The sequence below is a fragment of the Apis cerana genome, linkage group LG9 (genome assembly GCF_029169275.1).
Source record: "Apis cerana isolate GH-2021 linkage group LG9, AcerK_1.0, whole genome shotgun sequence".
NCBI lineage: Eukaryota > Metazoa > Arthropoda > Insecta > Hymenoptera > Apidae > Apis > Apis cerana.
Genome location: NC_083860.1, coordinates 10,744,377 through 10,762,257, shown reverse-complemented (window position 1 = coordinate 10,762,257; position 17,881 = coordinate 10,744,377). Strand labels below are relative to the sequence as shown.

At 19.2% G+C, this 17,881-nt stretch overlaps 3 protein-coding genes across 19 annotated transcripts in view; 1 reads left to right on the top strand and 2 right to left on the bottom strand.

The window, feature by feature from the left end:
* The window catches only part of LOC107997505 (uncharacterized), a 14,721-nt gene extending 13,872 nt beyond the window's left edge, over positions 1-849 (bottom strand). The window contains exons 1-2 of one of the 2 annotated variants that reach the window (XM_062079583.1): positions 713-849; positions 128-600 (exon numbers count right to left, since the gene is read on the bottom strand). The gene's annotated coding sequence lies outside the window, so the exon portion shown is untranslated. The remainder of the gene's footprint in view (positions 1-127; positions 601-712) is intronic. The other variant, XM_017056137.3, reaches the window with a different exon arrangement.
* Positions 767-5,274, top strand: LOC107997508 (COP9 signalosome complex subunit 1). 3 transcript variants are annotated; one of them, XM_062079599.1, is made up of 7 exons: positions 767-888; positions 2,824-3,027; positions 3,285-3,377; positions 3,492-4,613; positions 4,689-4,823; positions 4,909-4,972; positions 5,031-5,274. In XM_062079599.1, the coding sequence occupies exons 2-6, from the start codon at positions 3,001-3,003 to the stop codon at positions 4,963-4,965; spliced, it is 1,434 nt and encodes a 477-aa protein (XP_061935583.1). In that variant the 5' UTR covers positions 767-888; positions 2,824-3,000; the 3' UTR covers positions 4,966-4,972; positions 5,031-5,274. The 3 variants fall into 3 exon arrangements, with proteins under 3 accessions (XP_061935583.1, XP_016911629.1, XP_016911628.1); XM_017056140.3 differs by lacking the exon at positions 767-888 and adding an exon at positions 1,529-1,658 and having other exon boundaries at positions 4,909-4,969; XM_017056139.3 differs by lacking the exon at positions 767-888 and adding an exon at positions 1,529-1,658.
* On the bottom strand, positions 4,813-17,881 carry LOC107997510 (aldehyde dehydrogenase family 3 member B1). Of its 14 annotated transcripts, none has more exons than XM_062079587.1 (13): positions 17,740-17,881; positions 15,735-15,855; positions 10,893-10,930; positions 10,618-10,761; positions 10,449-10,544; positions 10,032-10,253; positions 9,763-9,926; positions 9,450-9,680; positions 9,168-9,365; positions 7,893-8,008; positions 6,602-6,737; positions 6,362-6,515; positions 4,813-4,952 (listed from the first exon to the last, which is right to left on the bottom strand). In XM_062079587.1, the coding sequence occupies exons 1-13, from the start codon at positions 17,740-17,742 to the stop codon at positions 4,929-4,931; spliced, it is 1,647 nt and encodes a 548-aa protein (XP_061935571.1). In that variant the 5' UTR covers positions 17,743-17,881; the 3' UTR covers positions 4,813-4,928. The 14 variants fall into 14 exon arrangements, 13 of the variants coding, with proteins under 13 accessions (XP_061935571.1, XP_061935570.1, XP_061935574.1 ...); XM_062079586.1 differs by lacking the exon at positions 7,893-8,008 and adding an exon at positions 8,874-8,989 and having other exon boundaries at positions 17,740-17,879; XM_062079590.1 differs by lacking the exon at positions 4,813-4,952 and adding an exon at positions 5,471-5,872 and having other exon boundaries at positions 17,740-17,880.

Sequence of the window (17,881 nt, the reverse complement as noted above, 5' to 3'; positions counted from 1 at the left end):
TTTTAAAAATGATTAAATCATCAATATGTTAGGAATATATGCCTTGATATAATGCTTCTTATTTATATATATTTTTAATCTATTTTATAAAATATTATTTATACTATAATATATAAATTAAACTTACATTTCTAAATCTTTTGAAATTAAAAATTCAACGTATTTGTTCCATTTTTAAATATGTTCACCAACACTTATCACACATTACTACTATATATTACTATTATAATTTCAATTTTAAAAAATACGATTTTACATAATTTTAAAAAATTAGAATTTTAAAACTGTTGATTTAATTATATGAATTATAATTCTAAAATTTTTCATCAATTCTTCTAATTATATACTAGTACATTCACATTTAAATAATAGTTGCCAACGATGAATCTTATCGCGCAGTAAATCTTTTTTAAAAATCTATTTTTTTTTGTTTTACGCGAAATTAGAATTTTCGTGAAACAATTCGATCAAAGACACATGTTTTTTACACGACACATCTGTCATCATAAATGCACCTCAGCAAACGGACCTTGAAGGTACAAAGGTTGACAAAGTTCACATATTTTAAGCAAAAAGTTTCGTTAATAGTTTGTTAACCATCTATAAGCAAAAATATATATAAATTCGAAATATTGAGATTGTAAAATGCAAAAATTTTCATTTTTTAATTTATTTATCAGATGTAAAAAAAACGAAAATGATAAAATCTTACCTGCACGTTAATGCAACTCACAATATACACGCCATATTGGACATGACTACTAGACAGACATCATGCGTCTTTTGGAGCCAGGAGCTTAGCTACGTTTACGTTTCATTTTAATCGTTACCGTTGGATCGTATCGATCACACTTTTTGTTCCTCGTGAGATAATTGAAACGCCCAAAGGTGTGTTTTCATATTACCAAAATATTTGATTATCATGAATTTTGTATAAATTTATTATTCGTTTTAGATGAATTATTATTTTGTATAAGTTTGTATAATTGAAACAAAAAATAATACAAATATTAGAATTATAAAATATAATAATGCAAAATATGTAATAATAAAATTTTTGTTTTTACAAGTAATTATTAATTTAATAAAATAAAAGGAAATTAATTATTAAAAAGAAATTAATTTATTTAACATTAAAAATACTATAATATATATTTTTATGAAATATATCAGAATAATATCGTTATATTATTGAATTATCAAGAATATTTTTGTAAACTCATAGTTATTATAAATATTTAATCTGATCGAAAAAAAATATTAAATATTTTGCATCATAATTAATCAATATATTATATGGCAAGTATTTTTAAAAGTTTAAACGAATAGTTTTTGTATCATTTAAAAATATTTCTAAAAATATTTTTATTTTAAAATTTTGTTGTTCATTTGTTTCATAATCATATTAAAAAAAATTATTATGAATTATGCTATTATTATATTAATTATTAAATATTATTGATATGAATAATATATAATATAAAATAATAACTATTCATTGTTTTACATTTGATACCATAATGAAACAAATTTGGCAACAATGTCAAGTCGATATAAACATAACCTAGTCAATTATAATTGAATCTTTCACGATTTATAAAATATTTATTTATTGTAATTTATTGTCTTCAAAATACAAGGGACAAGAATACAATTAGGTGAATAATTATTACATAATATAATAAAATATGTAATAATATCTTAATAGGATAGTTAAATTTATTAAATATCTATATTTAATTGATATTTTTTTATTTTTATGTATAATACAATACTTAATCGTAAATTAAAATTTTTGACCAATGAATATTTTGTTTTTTTAAAAATTTTTTATAAAAATATAATATTTAATATTGTTTTAATAATAAATAATGTCTTAAATGTATAATCATAATCATAAATATTCTAATATTAATACATATATATATATATATGCATACATACTAAATAATTCCATAGTTTTTGCATTAAAATTAATTAACAATATTATTCGTTATAATATTATTATATTTCTAATTATAAGAAAATGATAAAATCAAATAATTTTATATATATATATATATATATATCCTTTTATATATATCCTTAAAATGGAACAAAATTTACTATATTTTTTAAATATAAATATATATTATTTAAAAAAATTATAATTAAATTATAATTAAATAAAGAGTATTTTCTAATTATATATAAATTAATAAATTATAATAAATTAGTATTTATATTTTTAAAAACAATTTTATTTATGTTTCATTTCTATTTAATATTTACCTCTACTTAACCTCTTTTGTTTAATATTAGAATTTCTTTTACAATTTTTTGCCTATTTTTAAAATTTATACTTATAAGAAATTTAAACTTGTTTTATTTTTATATTTATTTAAAATCAATATAAATGTTTCAAATATAAGTATTACATCAAATTTTTCCAGTATTTATATACAATGTTATTTTAAATATTATTTTTGTTATTATATTATTCATTTATTATATTATTTATTTAAATTATTTATTTATTTATTTAAATTATTATTTATATTTAAATCAATTTTCTAGAAAAACATTTATCATAATTGCTCTATACATTACATTAAAATAAATAAAACACACATCTTACATTAAAATTCACGAACTTAAAAAAAAAACGGCGTTGCCAAATTAAACACTATGGTTCATATTTAAAGTAAATATATATATTTTATATATTTTATACTTTCGAAACAAAATATTTAAGTTAATTTAACAAAATTTATTAAAGTATGTATATGTAAAATAATATATTTATATAATTCTTTAAGATAATAATATATATCAATATTTCAGATTAATTTCGCATAAATGAAAATTTGATTAGAATTATGACAGTGGAAAAGTGTTAGTTGCTGCATGTTACCTGCCCTGTATGTATGTATATACTTCAGTCCTTTATTATACACTATTCTCGGAAAGTTTTGTTTTCTTTCATAAATTCTTGACCGTAACAGAAAAGAAAACATTGTCATGCCGTTGCAAGTTCATGATGTTCAGGTAATTTTTTAGAATAACTTGCAATAATTGTTATAAATAGTAAATTTCATGCACATTAAAGTCATGACAAATTCAAATATTCGTTTTTGTGTATTTTTTTCTTATATTGTAATTATTATGTTGATCCGATAATATCTTTCTTAAATCTTTTAACCTTTATATTTTTAATTTTCTTAACTAAAGAATATTGCAACTTATAAATCTTTTTATTCAAATTATATTTTAAATTATTTTTTATTTATATTTTTTATATTTAGCAAAATGTTGTGGAGCCTATGCAAGTTGATGCTCCTGCAGAAGATAATGATAATGCAGAAGAAGAACCATATATTGTGGAAAACCCAACATTGGTATATCTAATTTTCTATTGAATCTTTTGTTTTTGATAGTTGTTAATAATTTTGTGTAATTCTGATTTTATAATGTAAGTATATGTCAAAATATTTTATTTTGATTTTTTTCAGGATTTAGAAGTTTATGCTAATAGTTATACTGGTCTTGCTAAACTATATAGACTTATATATATAGCTGATCACTGTCCAATGTTAAGGATAGAAGCATTAAAAATGGCTATATCTTATGTGATGACAACATATAATGTTTCCTTGTATGTCATACTACATAAAAAATTAGTTCAAGCTGTAGGCACACCTGGATTACCAGATGTTGCAGCACAATCAACATCTCAAGACATGTTAACCTTAGATCAAGCTTGGGTTGAATTTCGTTCCAAAAAGGCTGCTTTGAAATTAGAAAAATTTGATACTGATCTTAAAAATTATAGAAGTAATTCAATTAAAGAAAGTATTAGAAGAGGTCACGATGATTTAGGAGATCATTATTTAGATTGTGGGGATCTTGTTCATGCCTTAAAGTGTTATTCCAGAGCAAGGGATTACTGTACTAGTGGGAAGCATATTGTTAACATGTGCTTAAATGTTATTAAAGTTTCTGTTTATTTACAAAATTGGGCTCATGTATTAAGTTATGTAACAAAGGCAGAAAGTACACCAGACTTCTCTGATGTTCATGGCAAAGACAACAATCAGTCTATAGTTACAAAATTAAAAGTTGCAGCTGGTCTAGCGGAACTAGCTACTAGAAAATATAAAATGGCTGCAAGACACTTTTTGCAGGCATCATTGGATCATTGTGATTGTCCTGAATTATTATCCCCTGGAAATGTTGCCTTATATGGAGGACTTTGTGCTTTAGCTACATTTGACAGACATGAATTACAAAAACAGGTTATCTTCAGCAGTTCCTTTAAGTTATTTCTAGAATTAGAACCACAGTTAAGAGATATAATTTTTAAATTTTACGAATCGAAATATGCATCTTGCTTAAAATTGTTGGACGAGATAAAGGATAACATACTTCTAGATATGTACATAGCACCACATGTTAATGTATTATATACACAAATTCGGAATAGAGCATTGATACAATATTTTAGTCCATACTTAAGTGCAGATATGAGACGTATGGCAACTGCTTTTAATAGGACTGTATCAGAATTGGAAGATGAGCTTATGCAATTAATTCTTGATGGCCAAATACAAGCTCGTATAGATTCACATAATAAAGTAAAGTTATCATTATCATCATTTAATATGTTTATAAAAGAATAATTTTTAATTTAATTTATTGTATATGTTTAGATATTGTATGCCAAGGATGTTGATCAACGTAGCACAACTTTCGAGAAATCTATGAGTGTAGGAAAAGAATATCAAAGACGCACACGCATGTTAATCTTAAGGGCTGCAATGTTAAAACAACAGATTCAAGTTAAAGTAATTATATTTATTCTTTTTAAAATTTGATAAAATGAAAAATAAACAATATTAATATTTGTTTTTATTTTTAACATTTTTATAGAGTCCACAGCGTGACAGTACTCAAGGGGGAGAGATGTCGGTTACCTGGAAACAATAGTTCAGTGGTAAGAAATTGAACTATGATTTATACTAATCTTTTAATTGATAATTATATTTATATAGATGACCTGATGTGGTTATTAAGATATGAAATAGTACTTTGATACCATATTGGGGCAATGAATGTTTATGATGCCGATATTGAATTCAAATCTTCGATAAAAGTTACAAAATATGTATATAATGCATTATATTATAAGTAAAAGCTAGTATTTTCAAAAATGTGTTTATTATGAACAAACCTTTGATAAAATATAATGTATACTAAAAACTTTATTATCAATAAATACATGAATACCTTTTTTCAGGCATGAATATTTTCTTTTCCATGTTGTTCATTTTTATCTAATAATCATCAAAAAATTAATAGCAATAATAATAAACATATTTATTTTTATTAATTATTATATAAAAAAAATAATTAAAACATTGAAACATATGAAAAATATTCAAAGAAATTTTATTTTTTTAATTTTATGGTTTTATAAATAAATATACTTAAAGCTATTTAATATGTAATTTATTCACATTATTGAAATATAAACTCTATATAAAAAAATACATAATTAAAAATAGTGAAATTCTATTAAAAATAATTAATAATAAAAAATAATTATATTTTTTATCAATTTTTTACAAAAAAATTTCATTTTAATTTAAATTCTTAATCATTATAAACATACATTATTTAAATTATATTCTGGATTTTTTTGTGAAATTAATTAAATTAAAAAAGGAAAAGATATTGATTTTTTTACATTATATAGAAAAGCTAAAGTTGATCATACATTTCACTAAATTAAATTTAATTATTGTATATATAATAAAATTATATATAATTTGTGTTATATAGAGTTTGTAATTGATAAGTCGATAGAAATCCATTAATGATTTTCTTCTTGAATCTGAAAAAATATTTTTATTATATTAATCAATGTTTAGGAAAAAAAAGGTAAAATTAATTGTAATATATATATATATGTATATATATATATGCAATTTTTTATCTTTATTGATTTAATTATAGTGTTAATATAATGAATGATAACATTTCTCAAATATACATCCTATTACATAAAATTTCAATTTTTTAATCTAATAAATTTTTTTTATACATAATGAAATATAATTTTCAAATTTCAAATATAAATTCAAATTTTTTAGATTTATATATTTTCAAAAATAAATCATTAAATAAAGATAAAAATTAAATTATACTTTTATTATAATTTTCAATTTAATTCAAATTATATTTTATACTTATAAAATTCAATTCTATAAATATATTGTGCAATAATTTTTTGTGCAGTAGATTATAATATTATAATATTATAATATAATAAATGAAATTATTACAAATTAATAAATGCATTATTTCGCCTAAATTTATATACCTTTAATAAAATTAAAACACTGTATGTGGCAAGAATTCCCAAACCAAATGCTAAAAGATGTGGAAAATATTTAATTCCAGGTATGTCAGGCCGTTTTGCCATTAGAATTTGTAAGAAAGATAAGTTTTTATCAGAATATGGCGGATAACGGCCTCTGCAATAAATTATAATAAAAATTATTTTACATATTTACTCTTGTATTAAATTATATAAAATATAATTTTACAAAATAATATTTACGATGCCAATGCTTCTTCTAGTTTATTGAAATATTTAATAAGACAACCTTTTTTGTGTACAAAGGTATCATAAGTATATTTTCCATGATAACATCCCATACCAGAATTGCCAACACCACCAAATGGTATACTGTCAACTAAAAAATATATATTTATTTGTAAAATTTAGAATTACATCTAAATAAAAATGGACTGTATTAAGATAAAGATAAAAAAGATATTTCATACAAATTTAATATAGTGTGAATATTAAAAGATAAAAAAGATATTTCATATAAATTTAATATAGTATGGATATAGAAAATTAAATTTAATTATTATATATATAATAAAATTATATATATAATTATATATATTAATTATATATATAATTATTTAAATTATAAAATTTTTCAAAAAAATTTTTTGCAGAATAATTTCTGTGATCACTAATTAAATTTCTAGCAAATATATGCTTAATTTAATTTTGCATAAACAAAATATAATTTATAATATGTAAAATGATATATATTTCGAGTTATATCTATAGACAGTAAGTGTAATTTTGCTAAACAAAACTAAATGTATTATTTTTAATCTTATTTTATGCTTCGCTGTAACACAATTAAAAATTCAAAATATAATATATTAAGTGTATCAATATATACAAAAATATATTAAATTTAAACATATAAACAAGAATTTTGTTACTATATATATATTATACTATATATTATATATATTATATATTATATATTATATATATTATATATTATACATATATATATATATGTGTATAGTAACAAAATTCTTGTTTAATATATATATAATAGATTCTGATGATATAATTAAATTATTTTATCTAATAGTGGCATTTTTAATAATAAAATGACATATTAAAATTATATAATTTACAGTCATAAGAAGTAGAATTTTTAAATTGTCAACTAATTTTTAATTTTAATTTATTTCATTTGCTAATAGTTTTCATCCATTTTTTTTATCAAATTCAATTCAATATTCTAAATATTTTAAAGAATTTCAATTTTTTTTATATTGTATCTTCTGAATATTTCTTTCTATATTTTATATACTGATTCTATATTTGATATAATGATATTGATTTTGCTTCTTTATATATGTATATCATATAATAAATATGTAATTATTTATTTCAATCGAAACATCTATAATTTCTCATTTTACTGATTTTATGATCATGCTAAATCATCAGAATTTAATACTATATATATATATATATATTATTAGTAAATTTTATCAATGTTAATAAGATAAGACAAAAAATCCAATACCTGTTGCATGCATGATTACATCATTAACACAAGCATTACCACTACTTGTATTGTTGAGAAATACTGATATAGTATTTTCATCAGTGCTAAATATGTATAATGCTAATGGCTTCTCCCTGCATGAATATTAACCAATTATTATTCAAAATAATATGGTAACTTAACATGAACAGGAGAATTAGCCTATTTGAATTACTGATATTACAAAGATAATCATAAAGAATTACAAAGAATTATAAATAGCAAATTAATTGTTATAAATAATAATCTTAAGTAATATTTTTATTTAAAAAAATTTTTACTTTCAGAAGTAAATAAAAATAATTAAAAAAATTAAAAATATTACATAATAATTAATAAAGACTTTAAATAAAAACTATTAGAATATATTTGACATAATATGATAACTTAAAAATTTTCCTTATGCAAGCAAATTCATGAATCTTATTTATAATCTAATTTTATGTAAATAAATAAAAAGAGAGAGAGAGAAATTTGTATTTTTATAAAGTTTTTTGTTATCAAGTTGTATGTAATTATTTGTGCATTGTAAGTATTCTAGATTATTACTATAATTTTTACCCATCACCAATACATAAAAAATTTAATTATACAATTCTTAATTTTCAATTAATGTAATATAATAATATAATAATAGTATATATAATTTAAAAATGCAATAAAAAACTATTATTTTAAATTAATTTCAAAGAAGTTTAATAAAAAAAATATGTTAAATATGTTAATATAATTTAAAAATGCAATAAAAAACTATTATTTTAAATTAATTTCAAAGAAGTTTAATAAAAAAAATATGTTAAATATGTTAATAAATGATGAAATAATGTAAATTTATAAAAAATATTTTCCAAAAATTAGTAAAATTAAATAATTATTTAAAAGATTTAAATAGGTAATATTATTTAATAGTACCATACTTATAAAATAAAAAAATTTTTCTAATAGCCTCATACAACTCACCACAATATTGCATTATTGTATCATTTACTCCTACGCTTCCACTACGAGTTTGATTTATTATTAAATCCTGAACTCCCCTGTCCTTGGAAAATATATATATTACGAGTGGAGATTCACTAAATGTGAAAATAAATTGCTATATATTCTTGTTCTTTGTTTTTTTTTATCATAAATTGTTAACATACATACAACTTTTTTAAATAATTTTATAATTAATTGAAGTTTATAGTTATAAAAATTTGTTTGCATTTTCATTAAAATATTTATGAAAAAATAAATACGTTAAAGATTTACCGATTATTTATAAATTTAATTGCTTCATAAGCATTATTCACATTTATGATTGGTAATATTGGACCAAATATTTCATCTTGCATCACAGGATCTGTAGATTTGACATCAACAAGAATAGTTGGAGAGATATATTTTTCATTAGGATCACAGTCACCACCTATTACTATTCTACCATTATTTAAATATTTGATGAGACGCCTATAAAAAAGATTAAGATAAGATTTCATAATATAATATGCAAAAAATAATTATAAAATATTTATAAAAAAAAATTTATCTTACTGATAATGATGTTCATTAATTATACGTGATAAATCTGGACTTTCCTTTGGATTATTACCATACCAATCTTTTAGAATTTCTCTTGCCTTTGTTACAAATTTATTTTGAATTTCTTCAGTACAAAGTATATAATCAGGTGCAATACATGTTTGTCCAGCATTAACACATTTGCCCCAAAGTACTCTTTTCACAGTTATATCCATATCTACTGTATTATCTATATATACAGGGCTAAAAATTGTTAGAATTGTAAATATTTATATTATAAAATAAAAAAATAGAAAATAGAAAATAAGATTATTATATTTTTTACCTTTTACCACCAAGTTCTAATGTTATCGGTGTTAAAAATTTATTTGCTGCTTGATGAATGATTTTTCCAACACTAGATGAACCTGTATAAAAAATATAATCGAATCTTTGCTTAAGTAATTCTGTTGTTTCAGAAATTCCTCCTAATATTACATGAATACATTCCTAAAATATATAATATTATTTTAAAATATGAATGAAATGATAAGATGTTTTTTTAAGATAATTATTTTAGAATGATTTTTTGCAAAATTTATTTGGAATACATACTTGATCTAAATATTTAGGAATAATATCTGCAATAAGTTTCGCTGTAGCAGAAGATACTTCTGATGGTTTAACAATAGTACAATTTCCAGCAGCTAATGCACCTGCTAAAGGAGCCATAATTAATTGGAAAGGATAATTCCATGGTCCTATAATAAGAACCACACCATATGGATCTTTCTTAATTTCAATTCTGTCCATTATGTTAACCATGTCTTTTGGAGGCTTAAAGATATAAACAATTAAATATTTATTCATCTATTTAAATTAATAAATTAATATATTAATATCTATCTAAATTAAAAATATTTAAATTATAAATATATATCTATATATTTGTATATTTCATATTATACTTATAATTTTATATATATAATACTATATAAAAATTATTAAAAAATTATAAAATGTTAAAAATACTTTTTCATCAGCTGACCATTCCTTAAGAGACATGAGCAAATGTTTGATTTCTCCTTCAACAATATTTATTTCCATAATAACAGATTCAAATTTAGACTGAAAGAAAAATATATAAATCTGTAAATATATAAAAATAAAGTAAATTTATATAATTATTATATATATAAACCTTGCGTAAATCAGAAGCAAGAGCAGATATAATTTCCTGTTTACATTCTTGTATCATAAGTAGTGTTTGTTTTAATTGTGTTTGTCTCCATTTTAATGATCTTGTCTTACCATTAATAAATACATTTCGTGTACGTTCAACAAGCTGTAAAGAAATTTTTTAGATTTAAATGCATAATAAAATATATTAATTTTTTTGTATTATTTCAAAAATTTTAAGATTAAAATTTTTATTTTTATTAACAATATGAAATAAAATAAAGAATCAATACTTACACTTGCATAATCCATTATCATTTTTTCATTAGATTGTGCTAAAATAAAAAAATATAATTATTATTATAATATTAAACTTATATATAACAATTATTATATATATGTATATATATATTATTGTTTTGAGGCATCAAAAACATTTTATTAATATTTATTATTATTTTTTCGTTTTGCTATCATATTTTCCAATAAAAGCTTGTTATATGTCAAAGTTATTTCATTTTTATGTAAATTTATGTAAATAATTATGTATATTTATGTAAATAATTATTTTAGTTTTATATAGGCTTCTGTATATTAATTTCACTAATTAACACTATGATTGATTACGATTAATATTCATATTATATCCATATCGAGGTTTGGAAATTTCGATTAAATTAAATTCGATTGAATCAACGTTTGAGTAATATTTTTATCAATATAATATTAATTATTACATTTATTATTTAAAATGTAATAAAATTTCAATTCATTATAATTTTAAAAATAGAGAAATTTTAAAAATAGAGAAGAAAAATCACACGTAAAATGATTAAAAATTTTTAAAGACAAGATTAATTACATATGAAGTTTTATTATAGCTTAACTTATAGAATATGATCATCAACTATGGTTCCTCTCGAATATTCTTGTATCATAATAATATTGTATTAAATGGTATTCATTCAATAAAATAAATTATTGGAAAACAAATTAATTACTCGACAGATGTAACTTAAATTATTAGTCTATATCATTATACGATTTACATTTATTTATAAAAAAGCTATTTTGAATTGAATTTGATTTTATTTTGATTTTAATTTGAGATTCTATTTTTTTTTTATGAAGAAAATTTATATCTAAAAGAATTATAAATTGAATTCATTTAAATTTAAATTTTTATATAATTTTATTTATTTTCTTTATTGTAATAACACATAAGTTTTTTATTTAAATTTTAACTAATATTTCTAAAAAATTGATATTTTCAAATTGTATTTATTGAATATTATTAGAAAATATAAGAATCATCTCAAAATAAAGTTTAATTAATAAATATTATAATTATAAGAAATAAAAGTAATATTTATTTACGATTCAAATGATGATTAATTCAGGATTTCATATTATATTATAAAGAATTAAAAATTTATTTATTATAACAATCAATATCTATATGCTTAATAATATAAAAATTTGAAATAATAAAAACGATTGACATCTTAACAAAAGATGTCAAAAGTGACTATCTTAAAATAAAAAATACAAAAAGATATTTGAAATTTTAAATTTAAATTACATTATTACAAAAAGGCATGTTTAAAAATAAGAATAGTCATTATAATTAGATTATATTTACAATATTTTCTAAAAGACAATAAAATAAGAAATGTATCTTTGAAAGATATATTTTAAAGATATATTATATTATATTATATATTATATTATAATATATTTTATATTTATTGTCATGAAATATAATTTTATGGAGTTTAGTATTTTTGTAATGTACTGTACATAAAACTGAATCGATAAAGAAGATATTTCTTTAGTTTCTTTTAGTTTCTTTTGAAAGATGTCAGCACTATAACTATTTGAAAAAAAATTATAATAAAAAGATACTTTTTATATATAAATCATTTCTAGGACTTTTTATGAATAAAATTGTTATGAGATGTTCATGAAAGAATATTTTGATTGGTTAATTATATGATATATTAATTATTACAACAAAATAATTAGATAAAATCATCATAAAAATCAATATTATATTTTTTCATTGTTATTTATGAATTAGTAACGAAATAATATTTATATAACTATATAAGTATTTAATATGTATTTATACATAATTTAAAAATAAAAAAAATAGAAATCAATCAATCACTTTAAAAGTAATTAATTGACAAAGTTTTTTCAAAACTGGTGCAATTAAATATGTATTATATGTTATAAATATATTATGTGTGCAAATAGTGCGCATATTTTTTTGTAAAATTCCTACCCTCAATCTTATTATAAATCTTTGTTGATGGTTCTACATTAATTTTTATGTAGTTCATATTGTCGTCTTGTCTTTTCTCGAAGATTTGTGTCGTTTTCTATCTTAGAAGAAAGGATAATAATTTTAAAAATTGTAAAGAGATATATAAAAAATTTTAATACTAACCTTTTAAAATCCTCACTATTTAATTATTATTTTATTATTATTATTATCATTATCAGTGGTATTTGAATTAAAAAAAGAAAAAAATACGAAAATGATTTATTTATTTATGTGATGTAAAAAAAATTTTTATAATTTTTATAAACACCATATTTTATAATTTTCACTAACGTAATGTAGGTTTAAATATATAATTATTTTTTTAAATATATATTTTGTGCTAATCAAAATAAAATTGAATAAATGATTTTATTTTTTGGAAAAAAAAAAGATAAATAAATATAAAAAAAAATCAAAATAAAGATTCAATATTATTTAGGAACAGATCATATTTATGATTCATATGATTTATTGTTTTTTAGAAATATTTTTATTATATATTTATTTGAATATTATTTATATATCTTTTTATATAATATAAAATAATTAAAAAAATAATTTATTTATTTTATAAAAAATGATTAATTAATTAATAAACGATTAATTTTAATTAATCTATGTTTGTGATAGTTTCAAGAAGATTCAAGAATGATCTTTCAAAATTTACCTTATTTGTAATCGAATGATATATCTTATTATACAAACACACATACACATATAAACACACACTTTATTTAAAAAAATTACTTTTATTTATATTCGTTAAATTTATTTATATTCGTTTTTTATCACTAAATGTTTATTATATTGGTTATGATAATTTATTCCGAATACTTAGAAACTTTATTATTAACTTCCTTAACGCAATTGTACAGCATACTCATTTCAAACCTCTCTTCAACTGGTTTTTATATACACTGTAACGTTCCGCCTCCATAGTACGTTTGCGCCTGCGAACTCGGCTGATAGCAAGATAAGTAATTCTATTTATATCATTAAATTATATAATTTATCAAAGTTATTAAAAATATTTAATAGATTTTTAAACTTCAATTTTAGATAAAAAATTTAAGATTTTTTTTTAAAAATATTGAATAATTAGACAAAAATTAGAAATAAAATTTTTTATTTTTGAAAAAAGTTGGAAATTTTAAAATTGTAGAAATATATAAAAAAATTGAATAAAATATAAAATCTGCAATAAATTTTCAAAATTTATTCAAAATTTTATTTAAATTTATTCAAAAATTTACTTATTTTAAAGAGAAAAGAATTTAGAGTTTTTTAGAATTTTTATAAAAAAAAAATGGAATTTTTATTAGCAGAATGGAACTTGTAAAATTATTAAAATTTTATTCCAATAATAAAATTTTAAAATTTGTTGAAAATTACTATATTTTTGTATTTTAATTATTTATCATATTTTGCTTTATGTTATTTTAAGTACTGCAGTAAATCTACGTTTGTAAAAAAATGTCGAATGTAATTTGATCTCAAAACTAATTATTTACTAATTATTACTAATTACTAATTATTCACTAATTATTACTAATTATATACTAATAATGATTCTAAACGTTCAGATGAAAATTTATATTTATCATTTATATATTTTAAATGATTAAAATTTTTTAAACCATATTTTAAGAACAAAGAAAAAATATTTTAATAAAATTTATATTAAATAATTTTTTTATTAAATCTTTTTTATTTATTATTTCTTTTATCATAATCTTAGGGAAATATCTAAATTTCAATAATTACAAATTGTATATTTTAATTGCTTAAAATAAATATTTTTCTGTTTTCTTATTCTTTTTCTATCTGAAATTTGATAGATTATATAAATCTACATTTTATTAAAGTTTTATATTAAAATATATTTCAAATAGTAGTTAAATGATATTAAAAGTATGTAAATTTATTAACAATTTTATATAATTATTATTAATAAAATTTCTTTAAGTTTCTAACGTCACTTTTAAAATTTTAATTTCAAAATATATATGTATTTGAATTGTTGAATACGTTGAATACGTTGTCAAAATTATATAACATAAATAATTATTATTATTAATATATTAAAAATCACGCGTTGTAAAATATTTTATTAAAATTATTGATAATATTGCATATTGCACGTGCATTTATGTGATTTTAATGAAAAAAATAAAAAATAAAGAAAATGAAATATACAAAATAACAATCTGTATTCATTTAGAAGAATTTATTATTTAGATTTCGAAATTTTTGAATACATATAAAAATGTATTTTATAAAAATCTTCTTTTTTTTTATAGTAATTTTGTTTGAAAAAGTATTAAAAAATTTTTTCATTTCAAACTATTTTTCTTTTTGATCATTTAATTTTTAATTTTGTACATTGTTACACGTATTGTTACAGATGGAACAAAGATAGAAAATAAGTTATAAATAAAATAAATGGATGATAAATAAAACATAAGTTAAATAAATACGTGCATCGCTTAAAAATTAATAATCTTTTAATTTTATTTTTACTATTCGTTTGTTTTTCTATGTAAATCAATAAGTTATGTAAAAAAAGAAATCGAATACATTTCTTGTCGCATACGTAAATTATTAGAAATTAAATAACGAAAATATAAAATATATTTTGACATGTATTCGACTAAGAAATTGTTAAAAAATTATTCTTATCAACATATTTGTTGTCATTTAATTTTCTCGATATTTTCGAATTAATATTATTATTAGAAAAGAAAAAGATAGAAAAAGATGAAAAAGAAATAAAAAGAAAGAAACAGAATGATTTTGATAAAATCACTTACCCATTGTGGGATCATCTAATTCCGATTCTATATCGATTTGACATTCTTTTGACTTCATGTTTTGTTCTTTCGGAGAGATTTGTTGTTCCTCTAAATCTCCCACTTCGATTTTCACTTCCGTCTGAAATTAAAATCGAAAAAAATTTAATGTCTCGAAGAAAAAATTATACATAATGTATGTAACAATTTTATTTTATTTTTCGAAATATGTAAATTCTCTTTTTCCTTGTAATTATCATTGAAATGAAATTTAAACACATTCAATACGCTGCATTTATTTACAACGATAATTCTTCAATTCTTAAAAAAATATTACACCAAATCACGAATACATTTTATTTGCTTCATTTTATTTTGTTTCGTATTTAAAAAATGAATAATCCGAAGGATAAATTTTATGTATTGTACGTTTTCATTAAAAAAAATTTTTTTTAATGAAAATTATAATTAATTTTCATATGATTATGTATGTATCTTTTTCCCATTTTCTTTCGTCCAAGCTATAAAATTATCTTTTCAATTTAAATGTAATTGATGATTATTATACAAAATTATTATACAAATAAAAGAACAAAATTAAAAATATGTTTATTATTATTAATTATATCGCAGATATAAGTGAACGAATACTTACGTAACAATTTAAGTTTAACGAGAAAGCATTAGAATGGTCAACGTTTTAAACCATAGATATTGGAGATCTAATAGGACGATGTTGCCTTTCACATAGCTATACAACGACTGAATGCAACAGTATCTTTTTCTGATGTTACACCGGAATATAAAATGCTAATCATGCAAATATAAAGCATACGTATTGTATTTGCGAATTACTATGTTTGAAAATAATATTTATTTCGTATTTCTATACATATAAATCTTTCATTTATATAGAACACTCCTAATTTTTAATATTTCTTCTTTATCAATTTTTAAATTGTTTAAATAAATTTCTTCAGATAAATATCAATATTTTTTTAAATTAAATTAAAGTTATAATAAATATCGATAACTTCTAATTGAAAAATTAAGAATACATTTAAAAATATATGATAGTAAATATGATAATATATTAAAGATACAAATATAAATTGAAATATGAATATAAATTGAATAACTTCTTCTTTTTTTTTTTTAAAGAGTACAGAAATGCAGAATGCAGAACTAGTCATTTGTGGTTAAACCAGTTTTGCCATCTGGTCGATGAAAAGAATGTTAAAAAGTAAACAAGAAAATTTGCACATTATAGAAATGGAAGTAAAGAAAACGTAAACAGCAAAAAACGAAGAATAATAAAATTATTTTGTTCAGATAATAAATTTATTAATATATCTAGATTTGAAATTATTATTATAACGTATTACTATTATTATTACTGTATATCATATATATCATAAATTATATTTATAATTATTATTATATGGTTATCTGGTTTATAGTTAAAAAAAATCTAAAAACCGTGAATAATAAATTATTTTCAAATAAAATGAAATGATAGATTCATCCAATTATATAGTAAATAATAAGCAAATGTTGTAAAAGTTTAATCATCGGAATATAACATTTTATTTCAACGTTGGAAACTTGCTACGAACATATCGGAAAGGAAAGAAATTTCAATAACGTTTGTATTGTAAGTCTATTCAAAAATTGAATAGACTTTCAATCGAATACAAATAAATATACAAATAAATATAGAAGAAATAAGATTATTCTTTTGTTTATCAAAATTTTACGATATTTATACAATTTCAATTTGTTTCTCGAATTTTATCATTAGTTACTTTTGTTAAGAATAATATATGTAGTAGTACAACTTTTTTGTTTTACTTGTTGAAAATAAATTTTTCAGCATTTTTTGAATAAAAAAAATGATTATTTCATGAATCATGAATCAAAATATTATAAATTAATTCTTCGAATCTATAATAAAATATGTACTCAACATTTTTTACAACATTTTGTTAAACGTTTTAATGATTGATTAAATGATATTTGTACTCACCATTTTTTATTTTTTTTGTCCTATGTTCTACCTCAAATATTTAATAATATTAAATAATGATATTTGCGTTATTCGTAAATCTTTTTTTACAGATAAGCACTGTAAACAGTACAAAATGGTTGTTGAATCGAAACTGAATTGA